General features: G+C 40.2%; 1 protein-coding gene across 1 annotated transcript in view; it reads right to left on the reverse strand.

Moving 5' to 3' along the window:
- LOC118749376 overlaps positions 1–13,243 on the reverse strand; it is a gene marked incomplete in the record, with an annotated part of 482,497 nt that overhangs the window by 385,344 nt on the left and 83,910 nt on the right. Inside the window, 2 exon segments of the mRNA XM_036484175.1 lie at positions 4,299–4,627; positions 4,690–5,012. Of these exon segments, the coding sequence (XP_036340068.1) occupies positions 4,299–4,431 (133 nt within the window).

Consider the following 13,243-nt stretch of genomic DNA (forward strand, 5'->3'; position numbering starts at 1 on the left):
TATCGCGGGGTCGCCTTTCTTGTGGATTGGGCAGAGCACACTTAAATTCCAGTCGTCGGGCATGCGTTCATCTGACCATATTCTGCATACGAGCTGATGCATGCACCTCATCAGCTCCTCGCCGCCGTACTTGAATAGCTCAGCTGGCAGGCCGTCAGCTCCAGCAGCTTTGTTGTTTTTCAGCCGCGTAATCGCTATTCGTACCTCGTCATAGTCAGGCGGTGGGACAGCTACTCCATCATCATCGACTGGGGACTCGGGTTCGTCTTCCTCACTACTTTCAGCGCTGCTACCATTCAGTAGGTTATAAAAGTGTTCCCTCCACAATTTAAGTATATTCTGGACATCGGTCACTAGGTCGCCATTGTTGTTCTTACAGGAGTTCGCCCCGGTCTTGAAACCTTCCGTAAGTCGCCTAACCCTCTGGTAGAATTTTCGGCCAGCATCTCAAGCTCTTCGCACTCACGTATTTCGGCCTCTCTCTTCTTATTGCGGCAAATACGTCTCGCTTCCTTCTTCAGTTCCCTATAACGGTCCCACATGGCTCGCGTTGCGCCCGATCGCAGCGTGGCCCTGTAGGCAGCATCTTTTTTCTCTGCGGCTTCTTGACATTCCTCATCGTACCAGTTGTTCTTTCGGGCTCGCTGAAATCCAACTACTTCTTCGGCGGCGGTACTTAATGATCGGGAAATGTGGTTCCACTTCTCGCGTACGTCGGATTGTTGAAGAGTGCTCTCAGAGAGCAGGTGTGTGAGTCGAGTGGCGAATAAATTGGCCGTCTGTTGTGATTGCAGCTTTTCGACGTTAAGCTTTCCTTGCATTGTTGGGCGCACATTTTTTGCTGCACAGAGGCGGGTGTGTATCTTGGCTACAACAAGATAGTGGTCCGAGTCGATGTTTGGCCCTCGGAGTGTACGTACGTCCAAAACGCTTGAAGCATGCCTTCCGTCTATCACAACATGATCGATTTGGTTTCTCGTTTTTCGATCTGGAGACAGCCATGTAGCGTAGTGGATGTTCTTATGCTGGAACCTAGTACTACATATTACCATATTTCGGGCCCCGGCGAAGTCGATCAGCCTCAGTCCGTTATCGGACGTTTCGTCGTGAGGCTGAATTTTCCGACAGTGGCGCCAAAGATCCCTTCCTTGCCCACCTTGGCATTAAAATCGCCAAGCACGATTTTGACATCGTGTCGGGGGCAGCGCTCATATGTACGTTCCAAGCGCTCATAGAAGAGATCCTTGGACGCCTCATCCTTCTCTTCCGTCGGGGCATGGGCGCAGATGAGCAAGATGTTGAAGAATCTAGCTTTGATGCGGATTGTGGCTAGACGTTCGTCCACCGGGGTGAACGCCAGTACTCGGCGACGGAGTCTCTCTCCTACCACGAATCCAACACCGTATTTGCGCTCCTTTACGTGGCAACTGTAGTAGACGTCGCAAGGCTTCACGCTTACTTTACCTTGCCCCGTCCATCGCATTTCTTGGATGGCGGTGATGTCAGCCTTTGTCTTCCCGAGGACATCAACCAGCCGGGCAGAGGCACCTTCCCCATTAAGGGTCCTGATATTCCAGGTGCATACCCTTAAATCATAGTCCTTTATACGTTTGCCGTGGTCGTCATCAGAAAAAGGGGGTCTCATCCGAGGCTGTTTGCTTCTTTTCATTGGGCGGGGTTTTAACGTGGCGGGACCCAAACCCAGCGCACGCGAAGTTTTACGCCTTCTCACTTTAGCTCGCTCCCAAACGGGTGTTTGGTTGCTACCCAGAGGATACGTGGATATAAATATCCGGACGTTGTGAGCTGCGATTTGAACCGTACGCAAAAGAATCGCTTCTGGCCACTCCCAGGTGAATGGCAGTCAAAAGTTTTCCACTTCTGCGCACGGAACCATCCTCCGAGTAAATTAGCTTGCTTAAATTTCGAAATATCGAAGTTTCAAGCATTTCTGAAATTTACGGTTATATGAAAAGTGGACGTAATTTTAGTCCGATTTCACTAATTTTCAACGTTTTGCTTTTATGTGGAAACGCCCATTTTCCAATATTGTATAATTAACGTATGTTTTGCTAAAGAATTATTGCAAACATCAATTTTGAATAAATAGGTCAGTATTTACCGTTTTATCGAAAATTTCGTATCACCGTTATATGGAATGTGGGCGTGGTTATTGTCCGATTTTAAAAATTTTCAGCCGTTTCTTATGTCATACCACGGCCAACAACTGTGCCAAGTTTGGGAGAAATTGGAATAGCGGTTACTAAGATATGTATACACATGTAATCATAAGTGACGAAGCTACGCCCATTTTCCAAAAATTTATAAAATTCTTATTTTCCGTCTAAAAGTCATTGTCAATATCAATTTTGAGTGAAAAAGCATATGTAGCTGGGTAAGGCTTCCTCAAGTGGGCACCGAATTTACCAACATGCATATTTTTCAATGTTTTATTATTTTTTCGCAGGCATGTGAAATTCGAGCATGAGAAATAAAAGTGGAACGATTGAAACGTGCGTTTCTTTCTTGCGCAAGAAGTCAACACGGATTGGGCGCGATTAGGGACACGAATTTCGATACGATACGATACCATATCGATACTTTTGGCATTCGATACCGATATTTTCTACTCGATAGTTTTAAAACGATATTTTCTGGAATCGAGTACTAAAACCCTAGTATCGCATCGAATGTCATAAACTCACATTACAAGAATAATGTTATTAACAACTCAACCCAATATTACCGGCGAGAGTTTTTCTACGCACGCACGCAAGTTTTTCTCATTTGATAAACCGAAATCAATTTGCGTGCGTGATTGCTCAGAGTTGCATTTCTGTCAAATTTAAAAAAAGTTTGCTGAGAAAAATTTGAATCCAAAATTGGCGCCAAAATGCCAATTGAGCATAAACCTCAAATCGAAATGTCACGCAAGACAAATCTTGGAATTTGAGTTAGCTTTTTACGCACGCATATTAAGTTGGCCTGTAACAATTCTTCCCGATATAAATTGGGCTTTAAAGAGCAGAAATCTGAGCTATAGTTAGAATTGCATGCGGTGGGATTTGAACCCGCGGCCTTGGTGTTTTAAGTCAACACCTCAATTTCTACGTTTTGAAATAACTTCTCCTCCGATTTGTCGCGTGCGCCTTAATGTTGTGGCACAAAGGAGGTTCCTTCAGTTTTATGTCGACTCTGAACGGCGATTGTAGTTTATGGCAAGCTGTTTTTCCTTTTCAAGGCTTGCGCACTTTTAACCACTGCACCACAACGGCGTATATGCGAGACCTATATTCAGACAAAATTTTTTGGTTTTTGGTATCGATATCTAGAATATCGAGGCTTTTTATTCCGATATTAATGGGTACCCGATATTTTTAAAGCGATGCTTTAAATGAGTACCATATCGATACTTTCGGTTCGATATCCCTAGGCGCGATCCAGCCACGCGAGTCGGGCCCGCACGCTGGCAATTAAAAATTCATTCCGATCAAACTATATCGAAATGCACGCATTTTTTTCATAGATAAATGCAGAAATGTTTATTACATAAGTTATTGTTAAGAATTTTCCTCCATGAAGTGCAGAAATTGCTTAAAAGTTCAATTTTTCATAAAAAAATTATTGAAAAGCAAAAAAAATATTTTTGTAACGCAAATAATTTCATTGTATAAATTAATGTTTCTTAAATCTTAAAATTAAAATGTCCAAAACAGTGCAAAAATTTTCAATTGTTGATTAAAAAAAAACTATTGGAATTTTGCAACAAAAATTACACAGTGTACTGTTCGACTACAAAACTCGGCGCTGCCTGAATATCATTGAAAAATATTAATGTTGGTAAATTCGGTACCCACTGGAGGAACCCTTACTCAGCTACAAAAATATAGCAGTTTTCGTGTTTCTGAAAACCACCGTTATATGGGAGGTAGGCGTGGTTATTGTACGATTTTTCTTATTCTCAATACCATCCGTCGTACGCCGAGAAGAAGGACACATACAAAGTTTTGTTAAGATGTCTCAATTTTTACTGAGTTATCGTGTGCACAGACGGACAGACGGACGGACAAACAGTTACCGCTTAATCGATTTCTTTTTTCATTCTGATCATTTATGTATACATTTATCTATATCTATCTCGATTAGTTTTGGCTGTTACAAACTGCCGTTATGTGAACAAAGTTATAATACCCTTGTGCACAAGTGCGTTTGGGTAGAAAAATTGAAATATCAGTCTTAGAAAAATCAGCAAAATGGATTTTATTACTAAACTAACTAAACATTAATCTCCAACTTACCGAATAGTGTAAAACAGGAACACAGGAATATCCACTTGACTCCAATAGCGGCAACTGCGCTTGTTAACATACTACTTTCACTGCTGTATGTGAAATGGTTGAATACTTTTGTTTTCGTCATTCGTATTGGCATAACGATTCGTTTCCTTTTTTGTACATAAGTATTTTCTAAAACTTATAGTACACAAAGATCGTATTCAATAAAAATTCAACAATTACTGTTTTGCTGCTTTTGCTTGTTTGACTGCTGTCACGTTTTCACCCATACACACAGGTTCTTCTTTCAATTTGCGTTACATTAAAATTGCTTTATATTTTCGATTGAAATTCTAGATAAAACAAATACTTGTGTTAAATATATTATGAAGGTACATATATATTGATTATCTACCTTCTAAACTTACTATGAACATATGTACATACATAGGTTTCATTGTATTGTATGCAGGCAAAATTCTGTAAAATATTTCATTCTTTATTTTGTTTACGCTAAAGCTGGTGCATATTCTACATTGGATTGGTTTATTTTATTGGCATATAATTTTGAAGCACACTATTTCTCATTGCAAGTTTTTTCGTCATCGCTTAATGTTGGTTGTTCTTGCAAATATGTAATTGCATTTGTATACAAACTTATTCCCTTATCTTTGGTTTAGCAGTACCCAATATTTTTACTGAAGCGAAGTCCATTTTTTATCACTGAATACATTTTTTCTGAAAAAGACAAATAAAATATTTTGAATTACTGAAGGAAGATTAACCTTAAGGAAGATTTTGCATAGTCTTAAGTATTGACAAAATTTAAAAGCTTTCATAAGGCCATACCAAGGGCGCATCCAGGATCTAATATAGTGTGGGTGGGAAGAGGGGAATGTTAATATACCAATAAATAAATTATAAATTTTTTTTTCAATCATTTTTGTGCTGGTAACAGACGCCTTGATTTCCCGATTCTTGCGTTCCCGTTCGCGCACTCTGGGCACTGTGAGCAGGCACCCTGAAATTGTGCATATGGAAACAGTGCAGACGAAATAATGCATATGAGAAAAACCAAAATAATGCATACGAAAAAAAACGAAATAATGCATATATGCACATTTTCGGTTGAAACCCGAAATAATGCATATGAAAAAAGCCGAAATAATACATATATGCAAAGTTTCGGTTGATAACCTCAATAATGCATATGAGAAAAAACCGAAATTATCCATATGCACACTTTCGTTTGAAAACCGAAATAATGCATATGAAAAAAACGAAGTAATGCATACACGCGCAGTTTCGACTCAAAATCGAAGTAATGCATATGAGAAAAAATCGAAATTATGAATATGCACATTTTCGTTTGAAAACCGAAATAATGCTTATGTGAAAAACGAAGTAATGCATACATGCACAGTTTCGGTTGAAAAAAACGAAGTAATGCATACATGCACACTTTCGGTTCAAAACCGAAATAATGCATATGGAAAAAACGCAGTAATGCATACATGCACCTTTTCGGTTCAAAAACGAAATAATGCATACATGCACAGCTTCGGTTGAAAACCGAAATACAGTAAAACCCGCTTAAGTACCTCACGAAAAATGTCAGCTTTTTGAGGTTTTTAGGCGGGTTGGGTACTTAAAACATAAGCGAACATAATTTGTGATGTATGACACATTCTCAGTTTCCATATGCGCAATTCCGGTGCCCCCTGAGAGCAATCCATGTGCGAGTTGCTGTAACCAACTGGTGTGAAGCCCTGCAGGCGGATTCCAATATTTGCTATTGCTAGCTTTGATCGCCAAAAACCTCCAAAATAATAGCAGACGCCCCTAACAACACGCAACAACTAGTTAATTGCCCGCCACACTGGCAGATATGGCTGATCACGCATTGCATGTGTTACTCTTCCATGTTGTATACTTGCAGGCCCTACTGCTTTTCATTTAGAGAATTTTAGCGACGAAAATTTAGCGTAGCGATTGTCAGAATTCCACTGCTGGTTCACGGCAGAAAGAAAGTAGGCTTCGGTGGGGCCACTACGTCTGAATTCTGCGACATCTTTTCGAAAGAAGGTGAGGGTCTTTGAACAAGCAACTCGCTATATAAACGCGTATTCAAATAAAAAAATTAAGCTTTTGAAAGTTTACAAATTTGTTGACTTCTATACTCATATATGTAGTTTCCGCTCAATAAAACACTTAGTTTGTGTTTAATATTAATTATAAATTATTATTCATGAATTGTTTAAAATCTGTACAACGCCGGTGCACTTAAAGGTAGCTACGGTCTGTTCGGTCGCGCGGTTCAAAACTTATGCCGTCAGTTCGTTTTAATTCCTTTGTCCTCGTGCGTTTCGTCTATTTCGTCAACAGTCTTCGTTCAGTCAGTAGGGTTGCCAGGTGGTGTTCCCACATTCGGCCTTCCTGGCTTATCGTTCGGCTCGAACGATGGGTTCCACCCCTTCATGTATTCTACGACGGAGGTTGTGCGCCGAGGTCCCTCACATTCGCCTACCTTCTCAACTTCATACCGATCATGGGCCAATATTTTCGAGATCTTGTACGGACCAAAATATTTTGGTCTCAACCTTAGCCCGCTACCATATTGGGTGCGTCTAATTGCTACCAGATCATTGAGTCGATACTTAGTGGACTCTTTCCTCTTTGCATAAAAATTGCGCTTGTTCTCCTTCTGTATCAACGCGATGTTTTTTTTAGCTTGTTGGCGTGTCAATTCGCGTTCTGCGTCTAAATCGTCTACAGCCACGTTTTCTACTAACTCATGAAACTCTGGTAACCCCGTGACTCTCACGTCAACCCCTGTCAAAACCCTAAAGGGTGAATACCTGGTACTACGCGTTGGTGTGCTATTGATAACCTGCTGTACCTTATCTACATGCCTATACCAATTCCTAGGTGCCTCACGACATAACTTTGAAACCATAGGGACGACTATTCGGTGCATCCGCTCCACTTGTCCATTGCCCCGCGGAACACCCGTCGCAATCAATAAGTGTTCTCTGCCCTCTTTCTCACAGTACCCTTTGAAGAGATTACCCGTGAACGCAGCACCCCTGTCTGTGATAATGCGCCTAGGGTTTCCAAAAGTAGCTGATTGTTTTGAGAGACGATAAATAACTTCCTCAACTCCAGTATTTTTTGTTGGGTACAACCAAACGAATTTAGAACAAGTAATTTTTAGCAAAAAAATCGACTTCAACTCTCATATAAAAATAAAAATATATATATATATCTCATGATCCACTGATCGGATCTTAACCAGATTAGTATGGGACAACTGAGACACTACCTTTCCGATGCAAAAATCGGAAATCGGTTGACGTGATCCAAAGTTATGCGGTAACATACATAAAAAAAATAAATAAAAAAATATTACGACGAACTGATAACCTCCTCCTTTTTTGGAAGTCAGTTAAAAAGCATCCACCACCCACCATATAGTTGTATGCCTTCTTCGTTTGTTACATTTGTCCTACGTGATCAATATGAAGGGTGCTTAATGGCCTATCTTCTTTGTCTATAGGGTTCAGAAACCCTTCCTTCCTACCTGCTTTAGCATCTGTTACAATGCATTCGACACAACTTCTTACGATTTTTCCCACTTTCGAATTCAGCTGTGGGATGAAAAAGGTCTTTTCAACGGCTTCTTGGGTCTTCTTTACCGAGAAGTGTCCCTGCAGTGAAGGCCCTTTTACAGGATCCTTGTACAAAAACCCATGTTTCACGTTATAATTTTCGTACGTATCCTTTTCTAAAACCTTACAAACTGCCCAAATCCAATCGTCCTGCAGTTGTGCCTGCTTCAACCGATGAATCAGCGAATCCTCTAACACGATCATTTTCGATCCACTTCGGTGTTCTATTTCATAATCGAAATCTTGAAACAGCACTGCCCAGCGAAACACTCTTAACGGAATATCTCTCTTCCGCATTGTCATTGCAAACGCGTTGCAGTCTGTCACAATCTTGAATCGTATCCCCAACAAATACACCCTCGACTTCTTCAGTGCCTCAACTATGGCTAACACCTCTAATTCGTACGAGTGGTACTTTTCTTCTGCTGGCTTAGTCTTGCGACCCATAAACTGAATGGGGTGAAAATGTTGGTCCTCGCTATACTTTTGCATGAGTACGGCTCCATAGCCGTGCATTGATGCATCCGTGTGTACTTTAGTTATAGCCTTTGGGTTGTACAACCTCAAAACTAGGAGCGCTAACCAATGCACCTATTAACTGCTGAAAGGCCACCTGCTGTTCTTCCTTAAAAACAAACTTTGCATCTTTGCGCAAGAGGTCAGCCAGTGGTTTGGCGATCACTGCCTATCCCTCAAACAACCGACGAAAATACGAAGTAAGACCAAAAAATCTCTGTACCGCTTTTTTGTCGGATGGTTTTGTAAAATTCTTGACCGCCTGAGTCTTTGCTTCTAGTATTGTTCTCCAAAACATAACCTAGAAACTCATCTTTGGTTTTCAGGAATTGGCATGTTTTCCATGTAATACGAAGATTATACTCGGCCGCTCTACCTAAAACAACTTTCAACTTCTCTAGACCCTGATCTACATCCATGGAAGGAATTATGAGATCATCCATATAAGTCACTACAATGCCACTCGCCACTAAGTCCCTAAATACTGCGAAGATGTACCGCGTAAATACCGCTGGAGAATTGCAAATACCGAAAGGAACGTACTTGAATTCGTACTGGCTTTGGTGGGTCACGAAGGAAGAGTATTTCCTCGAACTTGCCTCAATAGGTACATGGAAAAATCCGTTCTTTAAATCTAGATTAGTAAATACCCGCGCACCTTGCACCCTCTCGATAGCGTCATCCATGAGTGGCATCGGAAAGTTGTCCCTCATAATCCTCTCGTTAAGTCATCTATAGTCGCAGCAAAGCCTCTTGCTACCATCCTTCTTTGCTACGAGGACAATTGGCGACGCATATTCAGAAGAACTAGGTTGAATGATACCATCTTCTAACCATTCCTCGATCTGTCTATCAACTATGCACCTATCCGAATAAGACATGCGCCTTGGACCTTGGTATACTGGAGTATCATCAGTCACGCAAATCTTCATGGTAACTGGAGAGTCGTATTGTTTGGAAGGTGAATAAAGTTCAACAATTGTCTTTACCTCATTTCTGTGCATCTGCGTACAATGTGACAAATCTACTTCAAATTTATCTCCTGATACAGGCTCCGCTGCCAAACATAAATCTTTAAATTCCTCAACAAGCTCTATTTTAGTTTCGTACCCCTGATATTCGTCACTCGAACGGGATTTGTCTACGCCCTTGCTCTTCAATTCCACCTTATCTTCCGTCACAACCAAATCTACCTGCTTTTAAACATTGTTACCGATGATTGCCTGATAAATAATGTCACGACCACGCACAACATGGAAAGTAATGTCTAACTTGATGCCATCCCCTTGCATCTTAATTACAAAACTACCCATCGTATTCAAAATACTGTGGCCTATGCCTTTTAACTGATGTCTATCCTTAGACAGTTCAATCTCTCCTAGCATCATCAATACATCGTAACGCATAAGACACAAATTACAACCCGTGTCTAACAACGATGAAAAAGTAAAATGGTTAATACACAAGTCTTTAAATATTACGCAGCCAATGGACGATCTTCGTATCGCCTCCATCGTATTTACCCTACCACCTTCTTTTCACTGTGCTTTCTTTTTAGGACATTCAGAAATTTTATGTCCAGGCTGATTACACCCAAAACATGTTGCTTGTCGTAGCCGCTGACATTTATTGGCCAAATGACCTACCTCATTACAGCGATAGCAATGCTTACCTTCCGTACCCTGAACTTTAACGACACTCTTATTTGCATCTTCTCGTTTGACCTGTGATGGCATTATATAAGGTTGGCGCCCCGAACGCACCTTATCGTAAACGAGAATTTGTTTTTTCAAGGCTTGATACAAGTTTGCCTTGTTCGCCCTCGAGTCAGGGATTCCATCCACGAAATATTCAATGAGACTCTTGTCGTCCAAATCGATTGGCCATAAGACTATAGAGATACTCTCGATAATATTCATTAGGACGCTTTTTACGATTTCTAAGCTCACGATGCACCTCGATAGATGCCGCAACGACCCCCTCTTCGGAGCTTGCTTCAATGTAACCCAACGAGTTATACCGCGTTGACTCCGGATAAACATTTTCGTGGCACCCTTTAATAGCTGTTTCCCATAAATAAACATTTGTAAATCGCCCCATTTTACAGCCGTGGCATTTGCTTCAAAATGATCCAGCCATTCTTCCACCGTGGGTTGCCCAGTACCACTAAATGTTGACAGAGATTTCTCAATATCGCGCAATGTAAAAACTGGGCGCCCAACCTTCACCACCCGTGACACATAACTTTGAGCTGATACGCTTTCAGCGCCGGAACCATCGTCTTCGCCTACAGTAAGACCGAAGTGGTCACACAGTCTGTCCTGTAGAGTAGCTTTTCGTCCACTGGTATAGCTTCCCAACTCTATTAGTTTCGCCTTTAACTCGTTAAAAGTAAATGCAAAAATTTTGTTTCTGTCCATGTCGAATAAGTTAATAATACTTTCTTTTTACTAAAATGTAACTTTAAATACTTCAATTATCAAAATTTGGCCAAGCGAGGCTTTAGAATGGCTCGTTACCTTTCTCCTTTAATTAAAATTATAAAAAAAAGCATAAAAATATATATGGATTCTAAAATAATTACATATGTGAATACTTTTCTCAACTTCTATAAGTTTTCTCGTTTGTTTAACAAATTATTTTCGTTATTTTCGAACTCAAAACAAGATCAAGTAGCAATATTTTTGTATTATACTGAATTTTTTTCTATTTACAACCAAAATACAAAATTCAAATTAGTCTCATTCAGTTTCTTTTATCTACTTTTACTCGTATTTACTTTAACAATTTTCCAATTAGAATTTCTCGAAAATCTTCTCTCTTTATATAATTAAACTCATACCTGTAATCATATTACATTTATTCTTATTCTGCTCTCAATTGTGCTTCGCACTGCTACTTGCTGTATGTTTGTTTCACCTCGTTTCTGCTGCTTGCAATTTACCACCGCGTCTTCTCTGCTTTGCTCGCTGCAATGCGTTCGCTCTACGCTCACCAACTTCCGACACTATCGCCGCTGCTTTGCTTTTGTCTCAACGGATCACTCGCTGCTTTATAGCTTTACACTTCTTTCTTGCGTGTTTATCATGCTGTTTCTGCTTCACCTTAGTTTGTTTGAACTACTGACTCGCTAGTAACTCTGCTTCTCATTAGGTAGAGTCTGCGCACGAGCCGTATAGTATGTTCTTTGTTGCGCGCACAACTTCGTAGCTGCGCTGCTGCTGTTCTCAACGCTTCTGCTTCGACGTTTTCAAAGTGTGGGTTAACAGTGCTTTCAACTGTCTGCACCAGCCATGCCACCAATGCAATGTACAGTCCGCCACTTGCACAAAATGCAATTTTCACAGCACTCTTGCCTTTTTGGTCACAACACCAATTGTTCACCGCAATGGGAATGTACAGTCCAAGACTTGCACAAAATACAATTCTCACGGGACTCTTGTCCTTTTAGCAACAACACCAATTGTTCACCCTTGCAGGCACTTTTACAAAAATTGTTCACGACCCTGCTGGCCACAATACTGCTTCTACACTTTCTCAGCAAGTATTCACGCCACTTCTGGCTAACATTCCTATCGTACACCCTTGTGGGCACTTTAAAAATTATTACGCCACTTATGGCCACAACACCAAACGTTTTGATTTGCAAAATCACAAACGAAATATTTGATTGCACTCAATACTGCAACTGTTTACTTGCAAACACTTAATATGCGCAGAAAATGTATATTTTGTACCAACGTTCTTTTCTATGCGCACCTCACTCAAGTAGATAGTTTTCTTGCAATTATGAGTTGATGCCAATAATTGCTTTTAGGCAAATTGCACACATACACGTCCGAATGCGCTTGTAGGCCTTCCGATCCCACTTCTGACACCACTTGTAGTTTCCGCTCAATAAAACACTTAGTTTGTGTTTAATATTAATTATAAATTATTATTCATGAATTGTTTAAAATATTTACAACGCCGGTGCACTTAAAGGTAGCTACGGTCTGTTCGGTCGCGCGGTTCAAAACTTATGCCGTCAGTTCGTTTTAATTTCTTTGTCCTCGTGCGTTTCGTCTATTTCGTCAACAGTCTTCGTTCAGTCAGTAGCGTTGCCAGGTGGTGTTCCCACATACCTACATTCATATACATTAAAACACGTAGAAAAAAATCCTGCAATGTGACTGGAAAAAGACTCAAACATTAGTATTTGGTATAGCAATGATCCTCCATGAATCTGTCCTCTGTACGATAACACAGTGATACAAAAGTAAACAAAAAATATGCATATAGAAATTATGTTTTGTTATAGCTCATAGGTACGGTGACCATCCGTCCTTTATTTTAAATGACAGTCCTTTATTTTCACCCCCTGTCCTTTATAATTTTTTTTAAAAAAAAGGACGCCTTTTGTCCTTTATTTCTTAAACTGTCCTTTAAATCGGCTCTGCATTTTTCAGAGGTAAATTTTTAAACGCAGAATATGAAAAATAAAAATGTCCGTTATAAAATACAATGAAAACCTTCGCCAGTTTGTTTCGCACCCTACTTATGGGTTTCTATTTAATCAGTTATCTTTGTACAATCTATAAAGCACAGGGAAAGTTGTGCCCAGGATCACTGAAAGAGAACAATAAACCTCCTACTGCACAGTGGTTCAAAACTGGCATTTAGTGTTCGTAATTCCCCGGAGCCTGATTTTCATTCATTTCATTTGTTTAATTAAATTTTTTTTTTATGAAAGTTACAATATTTGCAATAGACCAGTTGGGCCTGATTTCTGAATTTTTATTTGAT

This window comes from Rhagoletis pomonella, unplaced genomic scaffold, assembly GCF_013731165.1.
Source record: "Rhagoletis pomonella isolate Grant_MI unplaced genomic scaffold, Rhpom_1.0 Rhpom_scaffold_00015, whole genome shotgun sequence".
NCBI lineage: Eukaryota > Metazoa > Arthropoda > Insecta > Diptera > Tephritidae > Rhagoletis > Rhagoletis pomonella.